Source organism: Saccharomycopsis crataegensis (genome assembly GCF_037102585.1).
Source record: "Saccharomycopsis crataegensis DNA, jcf7180000000084, whole genome shotgun sequence".
NCBI classification, from domain to species: Eukaryota; Fungi; Ascomycota; class Saccharomycetes; order Ascoideales; family Saccharomycopsidaceae; genus Saccharomycopsis; species Saccharomycopsis crataegensis.
Genome location: NW_027043829.1, coordinates 1,252,626 through 1,274,603, shown reverse-complemented (window position 1 = coordinate 1,274,603; position 21,978 = coordinate 1,252,626). Strand labels below are relative to the sequence as shown.

General features: G+C 37.5%; 8 protein-coding genes across 8 annotated transcripts; 7 read left to right on the top strand and 1 right to left on the bottom strand. All coding sequences in view use genetic code 12, as the record gives it.

Moving 5' to 3' along the window:
* Nucleotides 1-133: 133 nt before the first annotated feature.
* On the top strand, nucleotides 134-2,743 carry RAD16 (DNA repair protein RAD16; the record flags this gene model as incomplete). Its single annotated transcript, XM_064997179.1, has 1 exon — nucleotides 134-2,743. The coding sequence occupies one exon, from the start codon at nucleotides 134-136 to the stop codon at nucleotides 2,741-2,743; it is 2,610 nt and encodes an 869-aa protein (XP_064853251.1).
* Nucleotides 2,744-3,077: 334 nt separating this feature from the next.
* DASC09_035790 (uncharacterized protein) lies at nucleotides 3,078-4,126 on the top strand (the record flags this gene model as incomplete). Its single annotated transcript, XM_064997178.1, has 2 exons — nucleotides 3,078-3,741; nucleotides 3,873-4,126. 2 exons carry the CDS (start codon nucleotides 3,078-3,080, stop codon nucleotides 4,124-4,126), a joined length of 918 nt encoding a protein of 305 aa, XP_064853250.1.
* A 763-nt stretch (nucleotides 4,127-4,889) lies between these two features.
* On the top strand, nucleotides 4,890-6,776 carry GUT1 (glycerol kinase; the record flags this gene model as incomplete). Its single annotated transcript, XM_064997177.1, has 1 exon — nucleotides 4,890-6,776. One exon carries the CDS (start codon nucleotides 4,890-4,892, stop codon nucleotides 6,774-6,776), a length of 1,887 nt encoding a protein of 628 aa, XP_064853249.1.
* Nucleotides 6,777-7,486: 710 nt separating this feature from the next.
* On the top strand, nucleotides 7,487-8,947 carry MEI5 (Mei5p; the record flags this gene model as incomplete). Its single annotated transcript, XM_064997176.1, has 1 exon — nucleotides 7,487-8,947. The coding sequence occupies one exon, from the start codon at nucleotides 7,487-7,489 to the stop codon at nucleotides 8,945-8,947; it is 1,461 nt and encodes a 486-aa protein (XP_064853248.1).
* A 1,419-nt stretch (nucleotides 8,948-10,366) lies between these two features.
* DASC09_035760 (uncharacterized protein) lies at nucleotides 10,367-11,479 on the top strand (the record flags this gene model as incomplete). Its single annotated transcript, XM_064997175.1, has 1 exon — nucleotides 10,367-11,479. The coding sequence occupies one exon, from the start codon at nucleotides 10,367-10,369 to the stop codon at nucleotides 11,477-11,479; it is 1,113 nt and encodes a 370-aa protein (XP_064853247.1).
* Nucleotides 11,480-16,042: 4,563 nt separating this feature from the next.
* On the bottom strand, nucleotides 16,043-16,222 carry DASC09_035750 (uncharacterized protein; the record flags this gene model as incomplete). The annotated part of the gene is made up of 1 exon (XM_064997174.1): nucleotides 16,043-16,222. One exon carries the CDS (start codon nucleotides 16,220-16,222, stop codon nucleotides 16,043-16,045), a length of 180 nt encoding a protein of 59 aa, XP_064853246.1.
* A 2,842-nt stretch (nucleotides 16,223-19,064) lies between these two features.
* DASC09_035740 (uncharacterized protein) lies at nucleotides 19,065-19,838 on the top strand (the record flags this gene model as incomplete). Its single annotated transcript, XM_064997173.1, has 1 exon — nucleotides 19,065-19,838. The coding sequence occupies one exon, from the start codon at nucleotides 19,065-19,067 to the stop codon at nucleotides 19,836-19,838; it is 774 nt and encodes a 257-aa protein (XP_064853245.1).
* A 289-nt stretch (nucleotides 19,839-20,127) lies between these two features.
* DASC09_035730 (uncharacterized protein) lies at nucleotides 20,128-21,705 on the top strand (the record flags this gene model as incomplete). Its single annotated transcript, XM_064997172.1, has 1 exon — nucleotides 20,128-21,705. The coding sequence occupies one exon, from the start codon at nucleotides 20,128-20,130 to the stop codon at nucleotides 21,703-21,705; it is 1,578 nt and encodes a 525-aa protein (XP_064853244.1).
* Between the last annotated feature and the right edge of the window lie 273 nt (nucleotides 21,706-21,978).

The window sequence follows — 21,978 nt, the reverse complement described above, 5'->3', positions numbered from 1 at the left end:
TCATATGCGGTTTGGGTGTTTCAATGATAGGATGTCATCGCGGCGGTGATGAATTTTGACAAATTTCGGAGATATTGAAAACTCCCTCGTATATTATTGATCCATTAGGATTACTTACTTAGGGGTAAATAAGATGGCTAGAAGAACCAGAGGTAATGGGAAAGAAAAATTGAATGGGGATAAAGAGCTCGTTGATGGTAATGCTGAAGATGTGGAAATCATTGAAGGTGGAGGGTTCATGGTGGAGAAAAAGAAGCGGAAAACACGAGCCAGGAACAATAATAATAATAATAATAATTCGGCTGTTGATGAGATATCTGCTGAGTCCTCTGGTGAATTAATCAGTACAAGAAAGCGATCTAAACCTCAAAAAAAAGCTTCAACTATCAAAAAGACTCGTGGTAGCAGGAAAAAAGCCGACAAGATAAACTACGCCGAAAGCGACGACGAAGATAATAACAATGATAGTGAAGAATATGTTCCAGATCAAGACGAGAACGAAGAAGAAGAGGAAGATGCAAAGATTGATAAAGAAGAAGTCATCGAAGTGACGAATGGATCAGCAGCAGACAATGATGATGATGATGATGATGATGATGATAATGTCCCGGTCGCCAGAAGGGCCGCTAAAACCAAGAAAAAGCCAAAGCGTGAACGGAAACCTAGAAAGAAGATCGATTATTTTAAATTGATCACCAATAAACTCTATACCAACCATGATGGGCTAGAAAATGTCTTTAGTGATTTGAAAAACACCCCAGTGATTGAAACCAAAGAGGCCCCTCACCCGATCGGCATGACCCTTCAAATGTTGCCGTTTCAATTAGAAGGGTTGAACTGGTTGGTGAAACAAGAGGATAGTGGTTTTGAAGGTGGGGTATTAGCTGATGAAATGGGTATGGGTAAAACCATCCAAACTATAGGGTTGTTCATGGCAGACCCAAAGAAAGGACCAAATTTGGTCGTGGTGCCCCCTGTGGCGATCATGCAATGGAAAAATGAAATCGAAACTCATACCGCTAAAGCTTTGAAAGTGTATGTTTTTCATGGGGCAAGCAGAACCAGCAATGCTGCAGAATTGGAAGGATACGATGTGATTTTAACCACCTATTCGGTGCTTGAATCGGTGTGGCGGAAACAACAGTACGGGTTTAAGCGTACTACTGGGTTAGTCAAGGAAAAATCGGTGTTGCACTCGATTGAGTTTTATCGGGTGGTGTTAGACGAAGCACATAGTATCAAGGATAGACAATCTGGGACCGCAAAATCGGTGAATAACTTGAAATGTAAAAAAAAATGGTGTTTATCTGGGACCCCTTTGCAAAACCGGATCGGGGAGTTGTACTCGTTGATCCGGTTTTTGAAAGTCCAGCCATTTTGTAATTACTATTGTACCAAGTGTCCTTGTACTAGTATGGAGTGGAATTTTATTGGTAATCGTTATTGTGCGGATTGTGGTCATTTACCCATGCAGCATACCAATTTTTTCAACCATTTTTTCTTGAAAAATATTATCAAGTACGGTATTGCTGACGCTGAAGGTAACGTTAGCGCTGAAAATGAGGAGAAAATCGAAGCCTTTAGTTTAGAGAAAGCCGGTACCGAGATCACTGACAACCTTGCTAACAGAGGGGTGGAAGCATTTGGATTATTGCAGTTGTTGTTGTCGAAAATCATGTTGCGACGGACCAAAACCCAAAGAGCCGATGATTTAGGGTTACCTCCAAAGACCATTGAGGTGCGGTATGATTTATTCAACCCGGAAGAGAAGGATTTGTACCATTCATTGTATTCAGATTCTAATCGACAATTCAATGATTATGTTGAAGAAGGGGTGGTGTTGAATAACTATGCGAATATTTTTACTTTGATCACCCGAATGAGACAGATGGCCGACCATCCAGACTTGGTGTTGAAAAAAATGAACAATGCGGCACTCAACGGATACGAAGGAATTGTTTGTCAATTATGTGATGATGAGGCCGAGGACGCAATTCAGAGTAAATGTAACCACAAGTTTTGTCGATTGTGTATTAGTGAATACGTCAAGTCGTTTGATTCCGACGATGCTGACAAGAAATTGGAATGCCCAGTGTGTCATATTGGGTTATCGATTGATTTGGACGCGCCGGCGCTCGAGGTTTCTGAAGAGCTAGAATCCCGAGGCAACAAAGGAACCAGTATTGTCAACAAGATCAACATTGCTGCCGGGAGATGGAAATCGTCTACCAAGATTGAAGCGGTGGTGGAAGAATTGTACAAGTCGAGATCTCAGAATCATACCATTAAAACGATTATCTATTCGCAGTTCACGTCATTTTTGGATTTGGTGGACTGGAGATTGAGACGTGCCGGGTTTAAGACGGTGAGAATGCAAGGGTCGATGTCACCGCAACAACGAGCCAGTACTATTGATCATTTTATGAATAATGTGAATGTTGAGGTGTTTTTAGTGTCATTGAAGGCGGGGGGAGTGTCATTAAATTTGACGGAATCGAGTCAAATTTTTATTATGGATCCGTGGTGGCATTTGGCGGCGGAAGAACAAGCTGATCGTGTTCATAGAATCAAGCAAACCAGGCCGGTAAGAATTGTGAAATTTTGTATCGCGGATAGTATTGAAAAGAAGATTATGGAGTTACAAGATAAGAAGGCTGATATGGTCAAGGCGACCATCGAAGGAGATCAAGGGTCAGCCAGTAGGTTGACTCCGGCAGATTTACAATTCTTATTTAGTCATTGATTGGATGTTAATTTTGGTTTTGGTTTTGGTTTTGGTTTTGGTTTTTTTTTTTTTTAAAAAAAAAAATTATATTTAGAAGTAGTCTGTTTATTTATTTATTTATTCATTTATTTATTTGATTGATTGATTGATTGATTGATTGATTGATTGATTGATTGTGGTAGATAACGTGTGTGTGGCACCCCCTCCACCCCCGGGTGCAGCATAAAATTGTAGGAGAAAGAAAATGGTGGAGATAGATCTGATCTGATCTGGTCTAGGGGAGGGGGGAGGAAGGCGAACTCTCGGTGTGTGGGAGGTAAAAAAAAAAAAGAAAAAAAAAATAAAAGCAATCATGAATATTGATATTGATCAGTTAGATATCCCAGAAGAAGAATATGCGCTTGATGATGGTAATGTTGATAAGATATCATTACAGCAGATTGAATCACTTTTGTCCAACTTGTTTATTGTGGGTGAGGTGGGTGGGGATGGCGATGGCGATGGGGAGAGTTACAGGATCAATGATACCAATTTCTCACTACTAATGAATTTTCTACCAAAGGTGTTTGTGAAAGCACTACGGTTGATTGAATTTGATTTGATGAATGTTGTGATCTACAATAAGGATTTACCAGAAGCCAGCGGTGATGATGATGGTGATGATCTAGCGGGGTTTGGATGGATCAATGATGAAGGGACATATGTGGCGATGCCCAATTTCATGGATCGGATTGAGAAACTAGAGCAGCGATTGGATATTCTTAGATTAAAGTATCCGTCGTTCGAGGAGATTATGGAACAGCAGTTCGTGGTGATATTCAAGGATGTAAGGTATCAATCGCAGGATAATGATTCGGACGATGAGTTTATCCGTGATTACAACACCCAAAAGACGATTTACCATAGAAAAGAAGAGATGGTGGAGTTCCAGGGCTCGGGGTTGAATAAATGGAATTTAGAAATCGAGAAGCGGTTGGGGATGGCGGTGAATTGTATCAGTGATGAGGATGAGTATCGTAAATTTTGGGTGAAAATGAATGACAGCGGCGGTGGTTTTCGAAGGCGGATCAAGAGGAAGGACCGGGTGGAGTACGGGAGGGTGGTGTGTGATTATAAGAGGTGGTACTGTGAGTGCGAGTATTACCAGAAGGAGTTTATAAAGGAGAAGAAGCCTTCACCACCACCGATAGTGCAGCACCAACCATCACCATCACCATCGGCGGCAGTGGTGTGCGAGCACCTTGTGGCGTGTGCGGTGGTGCTGCTGCTGCTGCTGCTGCTGCTGCTGCTGTTGCTGCGGAGTGGCTGGTGGGGGGTCCTGCTGCAAGTGCGGGTGACCGAGGTGGGCATCAGGGGGTGGTTTGGTGTGCGGATGCTGGCTGCTGGCTGCTGACTGACTGACTGACTGGGTGGGTGGATGGCTGTTTGGGTGTCTGGATGGGGTTGTTTTTTTTAGTTTTTTTTTTTTTTTTTTTTTGTCTCTGAAATGTGGGGAACTCCGAGTGGCACCGGCAAACCCCACATTAGGCGACAAAGCACTGACTGATCTGTTCTGTTCTGTTGCAATGATGCTGTACCGCCCTCCCCTTTGTGGGAAGATATATATACCTTATATTATATTATACTATGTATTATATATTATATATTATATATTGTATATATATATCATACATTATAGAGTACTCAAATGCTGTAAATACCGCCACCCACACCACACCATTCTCGAAAGCGAAGATTCCCAGTCAGCGGGCGATGGTGGTGGTGGAACAACATCCGGGGCTCACGCAGCCTGCCCACCCGAAAGCCGGGGAAAAATGTCGCTGCCCTCGGCGACCCCAGTTTTTTCTGGTGTTTTTTTCTCTCTCCCTCCACGTCCACCCAAAAGAAAAAGAAACAAAGGAAAAAAAAAAAGTGTATAAATAACTAAACCTTGCCCCCCCCTGGATTCACATAAATAAGAAGAAAAATCTTCTTTTTCTTTTTCTTTTCTTTTTTTTTTTTCAATATTTAGATTTGCTATTCCTATTATTATTATTATTTATTATGAACTTATCATAACAAATACTTTAAATATTCCTATTATCCCTCCATATTTTATCTTGCCCATATTCCTTATCAGTGAAACGAAAGCTTTCTTTTTTTTTTTGACTGTTGCTCATCAAATATGTCCACCATCCCAACCATTTTGACCATCGATGTCGGCACAACAAGCACAAGAGCCATCATTTTTAACAAAGATGGTACGGAATTCGCCAAACATCAGATCGAATATCGTACCAGTGCTAACTCCACTGCCCTCGATAAGAACATGCCAATCTTTTCCCACGAAGGTATCGCCATCACCGAAACCGATGACTTGGAATTCGAAAGACCAAAGGATAATCCAATCACTTTGATTTTCCCAAACCCTGGCTGGGTCGAATGTAACCCCGTCAACATCTTGGCCAACTGTTTGATCTGTGTCGCTGCCTGTTTAGTCAAGTTGGCCAAAAGAAACAAGCAAAATGCCGCAAGAGGCGAACCTACCCATGAAATCAAAACCATCGGGATCGCCAACATGAGAGAAACCTCCATCTTATGGTCCAAGAAAACCGGTTTGCCTTTGTATAACGGTATTGTGTGGAACGATACCAGAACTTCTGGTATTGTTGACGATGTCGGGGCTTCCCATACTAAAGAAGAACTTGAAGATGCCAGAAACAAGTGTGGTTTGCCTCCTGCTACTTACTTCTCGGCTTCCAAGATCAAATGGTTAGTGGAAAACAATGAAGAAATTAAACTCTTGTATGAAAACCCAACTAATGACGATTGTTTGATGTTTGGTACCGTTGATACTTGGTTAGTTTACAACCTCACCAGAGAACGCTCCTATATTACCGATATTACCAACGCCTCCAGAACCGGGTTGATGAACCTCGATACTAAACATTACGACGAATCATTATTCAAACTTTGGGGCATCGATTCCTCAAGAATCATGTTCCCGGAAATTAGATCATCATCCGAATTCTTTGGTACTTTCAAGATCCCAAATTTGAAGAAATTTAACTTCAACACCAGATTGACAGAAACTGCATTTAACGATTTGAAGAAATATTTGAAAGGTGTATCGATTTCTGGTATTCTTGGCGATCAATCGTCGTCGATGGTTGGCCAATTGGTGTTGCAAAGAGGTTCGGCCAAGTGTACTTATGGTACCGGTGCGTTCTTGTTGTATAATACCGGTAACAAAAAAATGATTTCTTCGCATGGTACCTTGACAACATTTGCTTATTGGTTTGCTAACCTTAAAGGTTCCGAAGGTGAACCATGTTATGCTTTGGAAGGCTCGATTGCCGTGGCCGGCTCGATTGTTAACTACTTGCGTGATAATTTGAAGTTTATCGACGCCGCTGCCGATGTTGGTCCTTTGGCCACCAGGGTCCCTGACTCTTCTGGAGTTGTGTTTGTTCCTGCGTTTTCTGGTTTGTACAGTCCTTACTGGATTCAAACTAGAGGAAATATTTTTGGTTTGACCCAATTCACCAACTCTTCTCACATTGCCAGAGCCGCCATTGAAGGGGTCTGTTTCCAAGTCAAGGCGATTCTTCAAGCCATGGCCGAGGATGCGGTGGATGACCAAGATGATGACAGGTCCATTGAAGAAGAAATGAAGGATTTAACAATGACCACTGTCACCCCAATCTCTGATGATCCGGAAGAAACAGCATTGCCTTTGAAAAACTTATCTGTCGATGGTGGTATGTCCAACTCCAAAGAGGTTATGCAAATCCAAGCGGATATCTTGGGACCTAGCGTCACCATTAACCAAGCCATCAGTGCCGAATGTACCGCGTTTGGTGCTGCCATTGCTGCAGGGTTTGGTTTTGCTGATGAAGACGAACGTATCTGGAGAAACTTTGACGACTTGACTAACACCATTGCTACTGGTATGTCTGCTACCGATAAATTAGTTAGTTACAAGTGCGAAGAAGCGTTTGAATCTAGAAAAAAGAAGTGGAGATTATGGGAAAAGGCAGTTGAAAGATCTAAAGGGTGGTTCGATGACTGACTGCAAATTTCTTTCTCTATTTTTCCTCTTGTACTCTATCTTCTAGCATGTTTTTGTCTCATTAGCGTATTATTACAGTAATTCGTGTCTATATTATTACAAGGCACTTTCTATTTCAATGAAAGTTGTCTCTCTTTTTTTTTGTTTTTATTTTCTTATTTGCATTTGTGTGTGTTTGTTTTATTTTTGGGCTGTTTTTAATGTTTATTCAATTTGTTTTTTCTTTGATATTCTTATTTCTTTCTCTTTCTCTATCTCTTTTTTTATTACCATTATTATTATTACTATTACTATTATTATTTATGTTGCTTGCCATTGCTAGAATTAATATTAATGAATAATATAGATCAACAATTACTGTTTTCTTCTTTATTTGGTTTTCCTTAACGGTTTGTAGGTAGAAGAATAATTGCTACACGCGGGCCTAAACGGGAAAAAAAAAAAAAATTCCTGCTGAAATCAACAAAAAAAAATTGATCCTTCAAATTGGCATCATATGAAAAGATTGTATCGGTTGACACACCCAACTAGATCTATTGGATAACCATAGTTTGGCAGTGGGTTTTTATTCTTCATTTTGGTTTATATTGTCCAATATCATTGGTATTAGAAATTATAATCCAGGTAAATAGTATCAATTCGGTAGTTTGTTTATTAGTCGTGGTTTGTTCTTGACAGACAGATAAACATTTTGATTAATCACCATTATCATGGCAACCAATCATTTCAAATCGCCACTTAGGGAAAGCAATGCTCAAGATTCTGACAATAATGTCAAGCTTATACCTGAGAAATCCCCTTCTTTCAAACCATTGCCGCCACTCACCATCACCAAGAAATCCAGAACCCCTACCAACAAAATGGTACTTAGTCCCACTGACGATGGGGATTTCCAGCATTCGATAAATTCCACTCCTTTGGCTCACAAAGAGAATGTGATCCCAGTGAAACTGTCAGTCCAAAGTCATCATCATCATCATCATCATCATCATCATCATCAAGGGGGGTTGCATAATTCTTCGATTACGTTGACGCCGAAATCAAAAACCGTCGAATCATCACTTAACCTTCCAACTCCCCATCGGAAGCTTTCTTTGTCATTATTACACGAGAGCCCCATCCCTGACCTTACTCCCCCACCTCCATCAATGAATTCAAAGATCTATGAGTCGATTAATACCCCCAGCTCTATCAATTCCAAACGGTCGGTTTCTTCTCCGATAAATATGGCAAGATCTCCTAATACCACCCCATCAAAGTACCCTCCAAGTATGTCTAGACCCAACAGTTTGGGGATCAGGAAAGTGTCGACCCCGATTTCCAAAAGACGAGTAAGTGGGAAAATGGGGACTGGAGGGGGATCATCATCCAGCAAACAATTCAAATCCCCGTTAAAAATGGTTTCGTCGACTGATGATGGTGGTGGTGGTGGTGGTGGCTTGTCACCTTTCAATATTTCACAAAAGAATTCCAAAAGCTTCACTTTGGGGTTGAAATCGTTGAGCAAGAATAACGAAACTTTTGATAAAGTCTACAATTTCTCGAAAAATTTGGATGATGAGATAGAAATGTTGAAAAAACAGAATTCTACCTTGACCAGTTACAAGAATTTGAAACTAAACGATCCGAAAACTGCAGAGCAAGATTTTTTCCTCGTGAACAAGTGGCAAGAGATTACTGAGAAAGTTTCCCAAGTATTGTTAGAATTATACCATGAAAAGATCTTGGGCAAGCATGGATCGTTTAGACAATACAAACTTTCAAAATATGAGCAGTTTAGAAAATCCTTGAAATGGCAGCTATTAAACGCAATCGACGAGAAATTTGACGAGATAAAATCCAGTGAAGAATTCGAAAAATTGAGCGATTATGAGAAGAATAACATGGAGAAAGATTACAACTATTCGAAGAAATCTACCCTTGATGATTTCAATCGACAATGTGATGCGAAATTTAGAGCAATGTTCAAAGACGATATCATGATCTCACGGTCGAGATCACAAGATGCTACTGGTGAAAGTCTGTCGTATCAAAATAACAGTAATACTCTGAAATTTTCACAATATGCAAATAACGAAAATGACGTTCTTGATGAGTATACCATGAAGGACTTATACAAAGATTTGAATTTGGATTTCGGAATGGTGTTTGGCAAACCAAAACAACTGTGAAATTGTTGAGTTTTGAGCATCTGATTTTCCTTCAAGATCCTTCAATTCTTGTAAATAAACCATTTCAGAAATCTAAATCTAATCTAGATGCTGCATTTTTTTCCTATTCATTTTTATTTTTTTTTTTATTTTTTTTTTTTCATTTTTTTTTTTTTCATTTTTTTTTAGTTTCTTTGGCTTATTCAATTTAGAATTTTAATATATAATGAATCAATAATGAATCAATAATAATAAATTAATATATAATTTTAATGGCCAATCACTATTCGATGGGGGGTCCTTATAGTATAATATGCCTATTTATGCATCCAATAACGGAACGCCACTGTGATGATATACGACAAAAAAAAAAAAAAATCAAAAAAAACAACAACAACAAATTGTCAACCGGCCGGGCTGTACAGTGGATGGATATCTGCGTAGAGTGGGGAGGGGGAGGAGAGGGACAGAATCCGCCTGTGTACAGCACTTAAGTGCACTGTTTACGCCGTGTAACGGTGATTTTCTATTGTCAAATCAAAAATATATTTTTAGCAAAAGGGGATTAGGGCAAAAAAAAAAAAAAAAAAAAAAAAAAAAAAAAAAAAAAAAAAGACAGGAAAAAAGGAAAATCCCTCCCCTCCCCTACCCTCCCCCCACAAGATAGATAATCTATACTATAAAATACTATATACTATATAGTATAGTATAGTATAGTATAGTATAGTATAGTATACGGTATTGGGCATAGAAACAAACAAAAAAAAAAAAAAACATCATTGCGAAATAAGTAAAACTCACTTCAGCATTTTGGAATAAGATTTGGTTTCTTTTTTTTTTTTTTTCAATGTTGGCGCAATCAAAATAATCAATTGTGGAAATTGCTGCAGGGTTCAAATAGAAAAGAAAGAAGAACCAAATGCAAAACTTCATTTATTATGATTGTGAGCAATTCCAAGGAGAGGGGAAAGAAAGGTGGCAAAGGTGGGCGAAAACAAACAAAACAAAAAAAATCTCACCTGAGATTTTAAGCAATGCTTGGTTTTTTGGATTTTGGATGTGTCTAACCCAGTATGTATGTATATCATCTACCTACACTATGGATGCTCAGTTGTGAATATTGGAGTATCTTTTTGTGCGTAGTTTGATTCTACAAATTTGTAGTATTTCTAAGAGTGACTTTCGTCTATTGTATATAAAGGTGCGGATAAAAATGAAGGATCTCTGGTTGCAGTTGATAATTTCTCACCATATTCTATCTATATTAGATCATCGAAGGAAAAGTTAATACATAACTAATTGAGCAGCCATGCAGCTTTCCAATAACAAAGATTGCTATTCTTATATAGCATATATAGTTAATTTTTTCGTCCCATTCCACTGATCAAATTAATAGAATAAAAGCGCATAAAAAAAAAAAAAAAAAGACAACCCATCAAAATGATGAAAGCTTTAGTATTCCAAAACGCCGGCAATTTTGCCCTTAAATCTATCCCAAAGCCCCAACTTTTAACAGCCACCGACGCAATTGTTAAGATCATCAGTACCACTATCTGCGGCACCGATCTACATATTCTTAAAGGTGACGTTCCCGAGTCTATTCCTTGCAATGGTAAATGTAACCCCCGCAATATCTTGGGGGCTCAAGGATTGGTGTTGGGACATGAAGGGATTGCGGTAATCGAATCCGTGGGGTCCCAAGTATCTGACGTTAAAGTTGGAGATAAAGTCATCATCAGTTGTATCACCAGTTGTGGAAACTGCTATTATTGCTCAAAGAATCTTCAATCTCATTGTATGAATGGCGGGGGCTGGATTCTTGGTCATGAAATCGATGGAACCCAAGCAGAGTATGTAAGAATCCCATTCGCTGACCATTCACTTTACAAAGTTCCTGCAGGAGTCTCCAATGATAAAGCTTTGTTGATGCTATCAGATGTATTGCCAACCGGCAATGAAGTTGGGTCAATCAACGGTAATATCAAACCAGGCGACGTGGTAGCAATCATTGGTAGTGGTCCCGTAGGAATTGCCGTGTTGGTGACCTGTCGAAAATTCAAACCTAAAGCAGTAATTATGATTGATTTGGATGATCAAAGATTGAAGGTGGCCCAGGAAAAATTCAGGGCAGATTACACACTAAATTCTAAAGATCCGGCGGAAATGGAGAAAAACTTGACCAAGTTGTGCTCAGAATTAACCAATGGGATTTCCAAAGGGGTAGATGTAGCAGTGGAATGTGTTGGGGCACCTGCGACGTTTGAAATTTGTGAAAACATGATCAATCCAGGTGGTAGGATCGCTAATGTAGGAGTCCATGGATCGTGGGTCAAACTAGCCCTTGAAAAATTATGGATTAGAAACATTCAAATCACCACTGGGTTGGTTAATGCATATACCACAGATAAATTATTGGCGGAAGTGGTAAATGGACATTTAAATCCAAAAGAGTTGGTCACCCATGAATTTAAACTTGAAGACATTGAAAAGGCTTATAATTTATTTGCAAATGCTTCCAAGAATAAGGTTATTAAGACATTTATAACGGCTTAAATAGTAATTCCTGTGTGACCCTTTGTTTTTTTTTTGTTTTTTTTTTTTTCCTTTTCGTTTATTACTGAATGTTTTTCTTTTGTTCCTTTTTCATTCTTCTTGCGTCATTATTGTTGATTTATTCTTCCTTTGGCTCTTCATCTTCTTGTTGGTCTGTTCATCTTTTATCTTTCTTCTTCATCTTGTTCTGTTGTTTTTAATTGACACTATCCCTGCCTGTTTCTTCGACAAAAATGCCCCCAAGATGTTTTTACGACTTGAGTTGTAACACTGAATGACGATTTTTCCCTTTTTTATTTATTTTGGTTTTGCAATATATATATCAAACTTCTTATGAAGTTGGTATCATAATTTAATGAGAATATTTTCAGGATTTGACAGCTAAATTTTGCCATTTATCTTCTGGCCCTTAATAAAAAAACCCGAGTTTTTGTGTACTATTCGCTGTGCTGTGAGTTCTTTCAAGTGCATAGTAGAGAGCTTCGCAGTACCCACGAATTTAACCATTCAATAGAAAGACATACATAATATTTGTGGTTTCCTATGCTCATCCTCTTATTTCAAATCTTGAAATATAATCTATAAGATATCACTTCATAATGAAACATCTGCAACAAAAATCTTCCTATGGTCAAGTGGCAAGATTTTTTAGCAAGAAGCACATACAAAAGACAAAACTTCACACGCCAAAATATATCAATAATCAGTACTGAGGAAATAGTTTCATTTTAATTCCCAATCATTTGATTCGATTTAATTTTTCTTTAAATCATGGCTGACTTGTGAGGGATAAAAGATAGCTTGCTTTTTTTACTCTGGATGCAGAATGCCAATACAATGACTAACTTTGAATAGACGTCATGGTTTCAAGCCAATGAAGAGTGATCATATTTTGATATTTAGCAGCAGTAACTTGTTTCCAGTAGCTTATTATGTAGCTTTATTATTGCTTGCTTTGTCAATCATAAGCATCATGGAAATGCCAACAAACTGGTACTGGTGCCGATTGCATTGGCAAATGTGAAGAAGAACGTTCCGAGGGTTTAATAATATGATCAGGTATATATTAAGACTACCAAGAAGTTGACCGATAGTATAAATACTGAAATGACCAATTGGTATAACGGAGGCACGGCTGTACCGGATTCAACGGCCACTGAAAGACTGCCTTGAAGAAGGATGAAAAAATTCTGTGGCCAATTTGAATTTAGGAGTCCAAAGGTTTCTCTCTAGAGCCGCTCTTGCTAAGTGAAAATGAAACTATGTCAGTTTCTGATAGTTTGAAGACATATTGCTAGTTTTCAACCAAACTTCGTCAGTGAAGTTACACGACCGCCTGGGGGAGGTTTTTGGAATGTGTGACGGGCTATTCTGGGTTCAAATGATGTCTTCTATAATTCTTAGTTTCATTTATTCATCTGGAGACAGCTTTTTCTGTAGTTATCACTTAATTTCTTCAAGATAGGTATGGTAAGCGCCAATTGTGGATCCTGTATATTAGTAGTCAATTGGAGAATATGAAACAGAAAATGACAAACATAGTACGTGCAATGATATTAAACACTCGTACCAAACAGAAAGAGTTCTCTCAATGTTGTTGAATATTGCTTCTTTCTAATTTTTGTTTTTTTGATTTTTTTGATAAAAGGGTGTTGGAATGTGACTAAGAAAAAAAATTTGTATGTTTGGCTACGCGGGGAAAAAATTCTGCCACATCCTTTTCTTTAATAAGAATTATTCGTTGAATCTCACTGGCTGCGAACTTGGGTTGGAACTAGGAATTTTATGAAAGTCAATAAGAAATCACTGGCTTGATATTTATCCTCCACTAAGGTATGTCTTGATGCTATATGCTTAGGCCATCAACTACTGCTTGTGTTTTTGTGGCGGCTTATATCAGTTTTTCAAAGCGATGTAAAGATTTCATCATTTTGCTATGATATCGTTACTTCTGGAATACTATGTTGTTTTTTCTCGTTTATCTTCTTTTTTTTTGTGTGTAATTGCTGACTGATGAACCCATGAAACCTTTGTTTAGTGATACCCTTAGTGAGATATTTTGGTGACTTGGTTGATAGTATGATTTTCATTTCCTTTAAACAAGATGATTAGAAGATTATCAATATCAATCAAAGTAATATGATTATTTGTGAAATTTGCAATATGATGATCATATCTCATTATCAATTTGATAGGTTTGCTTTTGTTGCGATTGAAGATGAAACGTAGTTGAAACGAGGCTCAAATTATTAAACTAAAAAAGCAGACCCCGGGTGATATTTTGTAAGCACTTTATAAAACTTTTTATCACCATAGAGACATCAATCTACTTTATCTTTCGACACCATTGAAATTAAGATAGAAAAGCACTAACTTTACGGTCTTCACATATAGTAGTCATCAGAAGAAAGTAATATAGAGCCATTGATTACTTACAAAAAAAAAAAACAGTCAGTTTGCGCGAACCTGCGACCAAGAACATTGTTTTATTATTTTTATTTATTATCTATAAGTTATTTATTAGGTAAATTCTAAATACTATCACTCATGTGTGATAGGAAAGAACGCGAAGAGGAACAGACAGATCGACTGAAGTACGTTCTGTAGAAATATTAACAAAAGAATAGCAAATTAAACGGTGAGCTGTAACATAAAAAAAAAAAAAATGAGAAAGATATTGATAAGATGGAATGAGACATTATTAAATTCAAGAAACAAAAATGGCAGTCATCGCATAACTGAAACGACATCTGGCAGACAAACAAAATTTTGATGGTGAGATTCTTTTAGTGATGAGAGTGGATTAAAGCAATATTGACATTAGAAAAAAGGATAGAAAATGAATTCTAGTAGTATTAGAAAGCAAGAATTATTGTTATAGTATAGTGATGTTGATTATGATATAATATATTGGGAAATATGGTGGCAAAATTGCCCTGAATTCACCAGATAGGTTTTTCAAATTTGCAGAATGCTCCCAAACGAAGAAAAGGGTCGTAAACACCAGCGCCAACAATCACCAATTTCCGATAGTTGACATACGGTCCCTATAAATCATTTCTCCGTAGACATTTCTCGAATAATAGTAGCACTTTCGGCACGCATCATGGGAACATGATGTGCAAACAAGGCTCAAATCTCTCTCCAAAAATGGCACTAGTTGATTTTTAGTTTCATAATGATATTGCTCAGTGGAACAGTTGCAGCATCGCCAGTCTCTGACTGTGAAAAATCTGTCGTCAGGATTCATACTGTGTTGTGTCTTTATGGGTGGTGAAGGTGTATAATATAATAAATTGTGTTGTGTCAAAAAGCCTGTTAGTTAACCGTTATATATATATGCACGAAGACTTCTTAGTTTGACTGTCTTGATATCGATCTATATTTCTTCACAAAAGCACTAGCGGAGACAGTTGTGAAAAAATTTTAACTCGATGATAAGCACGGATCCACCACTTATATATAATATTTTTTTTACTATCTCACAAGGCAACACACACACACACAAAAAAAAAAAAAACCCTGCCTACTTCAAACTCTAACGGTGCAAGAGTCTTTGCAGCCAATGCACGAATTAGGCCTTTTTCGTAAATCTTCCTTGGTGCAAAATAGAGTTTTTCTCCCCTGTTCTAAAAGAAGAAGAAAACCACAGAAAAGAAGACAAAAATTATCAAAAATGATCTGCTGATAAATAACTGATGATAAAGTTGCAGTGATTTTTTTTTTTTTTCCTAGGAATTGATGGGGTGCTAGCGTGACAAACAATCAAAATCGGATATTGTGTTTTTTTTATATCTGATTTGCACTACCAGCGACGGAGATCGATCGAAAAAATACTGAAGAAAAAGAAAGAAAAAGAAAATAAGAAAGAAAGAAAAAGAAAGAAGTCGAAAAAAAAAAAATTCTGCTGGCCACAGTAAACGTCCGATCTTGGGAATGCCTAGCACTTATTTAGCAGCAGCATCATGCATTGCTTGTTGGGGCTGTTCAACGCTGTTGCTGCTGCTTGTCTTAAATTACGTTGGCTGCCTACTATGCGATTTTTAACCCTATTAATTGGTCGGCACCTGTCCCATGCAACATTTTTATATAGAGAAGCGTTACCATGCATGAGAGTGTAGCATGTGACAAGCTGTGGCCAATTTAAATTGTCTGTCTGGAACCCCCCAAAGAACATCTTCCGGTGCTTTCATAAACAAGTTAGAGTCAATCAATCGAGATCAGGAGAGTCCCTTTTGGCATACCTAACCATTGAATGTGTGAATTGGCATCTCCTGGCCCCATGCTTTGCTGATTGAGACTGACTAATATAAATGGGCGCTTGTTTTGATAAGAGCACTACTACTTGATATTTTTATGTACCTGGAATAAGTTTTTTTCTGTGTACCACATCCTCAAAAGTCATTGCGTGCAATCAAGTTAAAGGGAAAAATACGATCAGCGAATTAGTCCACAAGCATTATGCCAGTATGGAGAACCGCATGAAGTTGAAGAAAAAAAAAAGTGAAATATGTAATATGTTATATATGCTTAACACAATTTAGCTGTATTCCTCCCCTGTACTTACTGATTGAAACCTTTTCTTTTTCCACGATCAGAAACACAAATGTTCACAAAATCATTTGATAAGGCAGTACGAGGTAGCCAAACGAAAAATTCACGGAGTTTGGGGGCGGTAGCTGTTGGTGAAGCTTTGTAATCAAATGGAAGATCGCACCTCTCAAATGCAATGCCATGCGCCATGCTGTATCAAAACCGTTGGATAACTATTGGGGAAAACTTTCCTGAAACCAGCCTGATTCCAAATAGATCCTGACATTTGTTTGTGGGAAAATAATATGTTGTTATTCACCAATGTGAAAATAACAGTTCTTGCATCTTTTTGACCGGGTATACATCTTATTACGTCATGATGACTTCCAATGGTGGCGCACAAATCTTTTCAACAGTGTGCCGAATCCCCTTTTCGAAAAATAGATGAAATCATCTAGTGGAGAACCGTCTACTGCCGATGGTTACCTGGAAATACAAATGTATGTGGAGGCATAATCCGGCAAAAAGATTCTTGAAAAAAAAAAAAGAAAAAAAAAAAGAAAAAAAAAAAACCGTTACCTTATCATCATGGTGGAGGACAGTCTTCAATTGGAAAATAATATGTATATATTCTGGGGAAGAAAATTTTCCTTATTTTTGTGGGTTTAGCAATTCGAAAAAGTAACTTTTGTTATGTCTGAGTTGTTCTTAACCAATAAAGCAAATACATTGCCTCTAGTCGTTTAACCTCATAAAGCCGTGTGACTCCCACTTCCAGGTTTCAATATTAATATACACGTTGATCTATTTACCGTGGGAAACATGCAAAGCAGACATTGTTACTAAGTGAATCTACAGCTCTTCTCTTACTCCGAAAAAAATCTTCTTCTTTCCTCTTTAGCTTAAAAAAAAAAAAAAAAAAAAGAAAAGAAAAGAAAACAATAATTATATAAATAAATAAAGTGCTTCGTGCTTGTACAACTTCAAGAGAGCTTTTTTATCTCCAACAGTTTTATCATTTTAAGAATCTCTATTTCATTTCCTTTTTGAAAATCTACTGCGAGAAAAATCATATATTGACGATATTTTTATTTTTTTTAAGCTGACCTGACTTCTCTGCAATATGGAACATTGTTGTCCATGATGATCAACGCGCACAAAAAATACGTCGTTCAAGAGACGTATTCTTGATGCAGTGCGTCGTGTGCATGTATAGTCGAAGTCGTATCCGCCCGCCCCATGCACATTTTGGTTTAAATTTCTTCTTGAAACCAGGTTAGTTAACACATTGGATAAATAATCTCATTTACTTGTTTTAGCCGTCAGATATTACTGTGTCTAATAAAAAAAAAGCCAAGATGCACCCAGCCACGGTACTACCATGGTCTCCCTAGCTAACCTGACTTCTACCATGTGTTTTGTAATACACTCATTACCTTACCTCTAGATTATACACCTCGGTGTCCTATACTTTTAATGGCCACTGTAGGGTCTGTATTATTTGACGTGTACAGAGAAATAACGTGCTTATATTAAAAAACAAACAAACAGCAATTCTATTCTATTTTTACGTGAATTGCAGTCTTTAGAAACGTAAGTTTTCTTGTGATAGGTTTTAATGTTGAGAGTGTATTGAATTCGGTCTTCTTAAGCTTTAAAATGATACTTGCAAAAGTACGATATCATTTAGATCAACCTATTGATTTGCCAATATATTTAATGTGAATTTTCAACGGTTTTCCGTAAATGAAGGCTTTGTTTTGTTTTCTTTTTACTACTTTTAAGGTTCCGTCACGGTTTTCTTTTTTTTTTTTACTTTTTTTTACTTTTTTGGGCCACCTTTCTCAAGGAATTATTTCCAATATTGTAGGTAAATGATTAACGAAGAAAATACCCCAGCCTATCAGATAATTTGCGTTTCATATTAGTGTTGCATTGTAACATTATATCATAGGAAGATTTTTGTGTACCCTCGTTGAATTATTCTCCTATGGGGTATTCATTCATTTGAATAAGAGCCGTGCAAAATGACAAGCAACAGAACTTCATAGAAGCTTATTGTTTCACTGGTGTGGGTGTTGCTATTTTCTTTTTTACTTTTTCTATATTCTTTTCTATAATACGGTGTAAATAAATAAAGGAAGAGAGTTTATGATAGATTCCGTACTTATTGTCACAGTGTACCACCCCTTTGACGTTCGTCAATGGTCAACTACTAGCAATATCTTGGACTAATAATTGTTTTTATAGTTTTATATGGAGATGCCATCAGTATTCTCTATTTAGATATCTGTGTGAAGCGTCCAGTTGTCGTGATAGGGACGATATACTATTCAAGGATCTAGTACTCTTAGATAACAGTGCCTAGCGTAAACAAATAGATATCAGCCAACTAGTTAGGAATAACTATGATAAATCCCAAATGATATGTCTAACGACGCGCAAGTATGTGGTATATGCCTAGTATCATAACAATCATGTCTAGAATTTTATAAGTACTTCAAACTATTGTTAAAAATCTCCTAGAATCTCCAAAGCGTTCTACTTTCAATTTCATGAGAGCACTGAACAACAGCTATAAATTTATTTAAAAACTCAACATCACCTTCAAGTTCAAAAGTATCACGGTCAGTGGAATTAGGTGGCAAGGCAAATTTCCTGGTGTTCTGACAACACTAGTGAATTGATATGTACTGGGCATTATTATTCTTGCGATGGTTATAATTGGCCTAAAACTATATGATACGATTATCTATGAAACCTAACCCAAATTCTATAGACTATTCTTTACAGACTGTATCTAAAGGATAATTGCCATCATACTTTGTTAACTAATCTCTCCGGAACGGAGGGGTAATCTGGGCATTGCTTATGAATGATCGTAACAACTAGCTGTGTTGCTATGAATCCTGGCATTAACGGTGGCCACGGAGAGTCTGAGCAACTTCCGCCATTAAATATAAATCACAAGAGCCTTTGAAATTCTGAAAATATTTTGATACCGACTCATTGTTTCCCAACTTGAAGTAACAATATCGAGTGCACATCGTTAATGTCTACTTCTACTGCAAACCCCAACTTCCTCAAAGGGAAAACTGTCCTCATCACTGGGGGAACCAAGAATCTCGGCAGAGAGACTGCCATAGAATTTTCCAAGTTACAGGCAAATTTATTTATTCATTATCGTTCAACTCCTCATCCTACACAATTGGAACATTTTGCTGATGTTTTACTGAAGGCGGGCTCTAAAGTTGAATTCTATCAAAGCGATTTGACAAGTGCCAAAGATGTTCATAAAATGTTTTCCACTGCCAAAGAGAAGTTCCCAAATGGAATTGATATTGCGATCAATAATATTGGCAAAGTGTTGAAAAAGCCGTTGGTTGAGGTTTCTGAAGAAGAATTTGATGGGATGGATCTTGTCAACAACAAGATTGCTTTTTTCTTCATCCAGGAAGCAGGGAAGAGTTTGAATGAAAATGGCAAAATCATTTCTTTGGTCACATCTCTATTGGCCGCATATACTCCATTTTATAGTAGCTATCAAGGAACAAAGGCCCCAGTAGAGTACTATTCCAAAGCTGCTTCCAAGGAATTGCAACAAAAAGGAATCTCTGTAAATTGCATTGCGCCAGGTCCTATGGACACTCCGTTTCTTTATGGGCAAGAAAAGAATAAAGATATTTCATATTACAAGACTATGGGTCTTCATGGTAGATTGACAGAAACTCATGATATCGTCCCAATCATTAGGTTTTTAGCTTATGAAGGTTCGTGGATAACTGGACAAACCATTTACGCGAGTGGCGGTTTTACTGCACACTGAATAAGTCTTTATGTATTGTTTTGAGGATGAATATAATGGTTTGGTACTCATTGGCTTAGGTCTTACGTATTGAGTTTGCCCCTCTACTTTCTCAGCACCGGCATTGAAGTTGTGCTGAGCAGTAAGCCAGTCCGGGTGAGCAGTGTCACAAACGCGAAAAAATAAAAATAAAAAAACAAAAAACAAATCTATAGAACCAGATGAGATACAACAAGGTTAATTATCATAACAATCACAAATACTCGCACATCTCCCAAAGTTATTGGAAAGGAGCCTAAAATTTTCAAGAATGCCCCGCAAATTGCTGTTGAAAGATGTTAACATCTCACCGCTGAAACTGATTCAACAGTCGCATGCCACAAAGTTGGAGTTTTCTATATTTCAGGATTCCCCGAAACGGCCTATCGAGAAATGTACTCAGCAATATGGATTGCCTCCTTGTTTTTCTTCTTCTTCCTCATCGTCATCGTCATCTTTACCGCTAGCGCCACTTTTATCGAAGAGCAAGCGTTTATTCGCTGACATTGATGACACTTTTCAGGCAGATGAGAATGTCGAGTTCGATGATAAAGAGAATGATGTATCCAAGGAAAACTTGGAACCATGCTCAAGCGCCGACATTTTGAACAATGATAATCTTTTAAACAATAGCATCATCAAGAGCCAAATGGAAGACTGTGAAGCGCCTCAAACCGAAGATACCAACGTTTGTAAAAAACGTAAACCCTTAGCTTCAAAAAGCATTATATTATACCCAGGCTTTTTAGAGATTTATGATCAACCTCAAGAGCCAAGCCAATTACCAACCAACAGAATCGTTAACAAAAATACCCAAAAGGAAGAAATGAAGCACAGAATCCTTCACTTGCCTAGAAAATCTTCACCTCTTAAACCTCTGCTGTTGATGGATTTCGAGAACATGACTACCCCATTACGTCTGGATTATCATAAAGAGCTGTCGAGGTCCCCAATGCTGAGTAGCTTGAGAGACTCGGCTAGACGGAAAAGTCCATCGATTTTCTCTTCCCCATTAAATTCACCTCTTAAGTCTAAACTTACAAACAAACTACTTAGCTTGGCAGCAATCTCAAGTGACGAAGATTCACGAGGTGGTAAAAATAACCATAGCAACAGCAGTTTAGAATCAGTTAATTCAAAACTGAGTAATGGCATTAACAGAAGCAAGCTATCGAATAAAAGTGATAGTATCTTGAGTATACCTAATTTGTCATCCTTCAGTTCCGACTCATTACAGAGACAAAAGATTTTCAAGGATCCAATTCATTTCTCACCAAAAAAGAAGTCAAGGATCAGTGGGGCTAGTGTGTCAAGAAGATCTTCGCCAGTTTCAGTATACTCGGAATACTCTGAATCCGCTCTCAACTCTCCATCAGGATCTAGTAACAATTACGTTCACAATGGTGAAGATTTCAGAAAGATTAGAAGATTGAATACCCTTTGGAAAACCAATGAATCTCTAAATTATGATACCCAACTCAGCCAAGAATCAAAGAAAGCTGTCAATGGTCTTTTGGATGAGAAATTACCAGCATATTTCACCCCACCGAGATCAGTTAATAAAGCAACTTTGAAAAGTATTGTTCAAAATAACCATATTCTGCAACAGCGGCCACAACCAAGAATTCTGAAAAGCAAATCTTTGAATGATTTCGATACCATAACGAAAAATAAAGAAACTCTATCAGATTTGTCTAATGCTCTCTCCAAACCACCCCAGCAATCTGTTAACACTAACCCTGATGACATTAACTTTGGAAGGGGTATTAATGATGGTTATGATGAGAATCAGCAGAATAAAGTCAAAATTGATAAAGACAGGCTAAAATTTACTATTTTTTCTGACTAGGTTCAATGATACAAGATATGATGTAATATAATTAAGCTATAGAATAGCTTTTTCTTTTTTTTTTTTTTTTCTTTGTTTCTCTCTCTCTTGATTCTATATTGTATCCGTATTTTAGATAGTTTTAATTTTAAATATTTAACACATGGAAAGACAAACAAACTTCTTCAGGAATTATGTATGCAGCACATTTGGGGGTTTTGGAGAAAAAAAATGTAACGCGTCGCATTTTTATGGTAAAACGCCAAAATTTGAAATAAATTTTCTAGTTTGTCT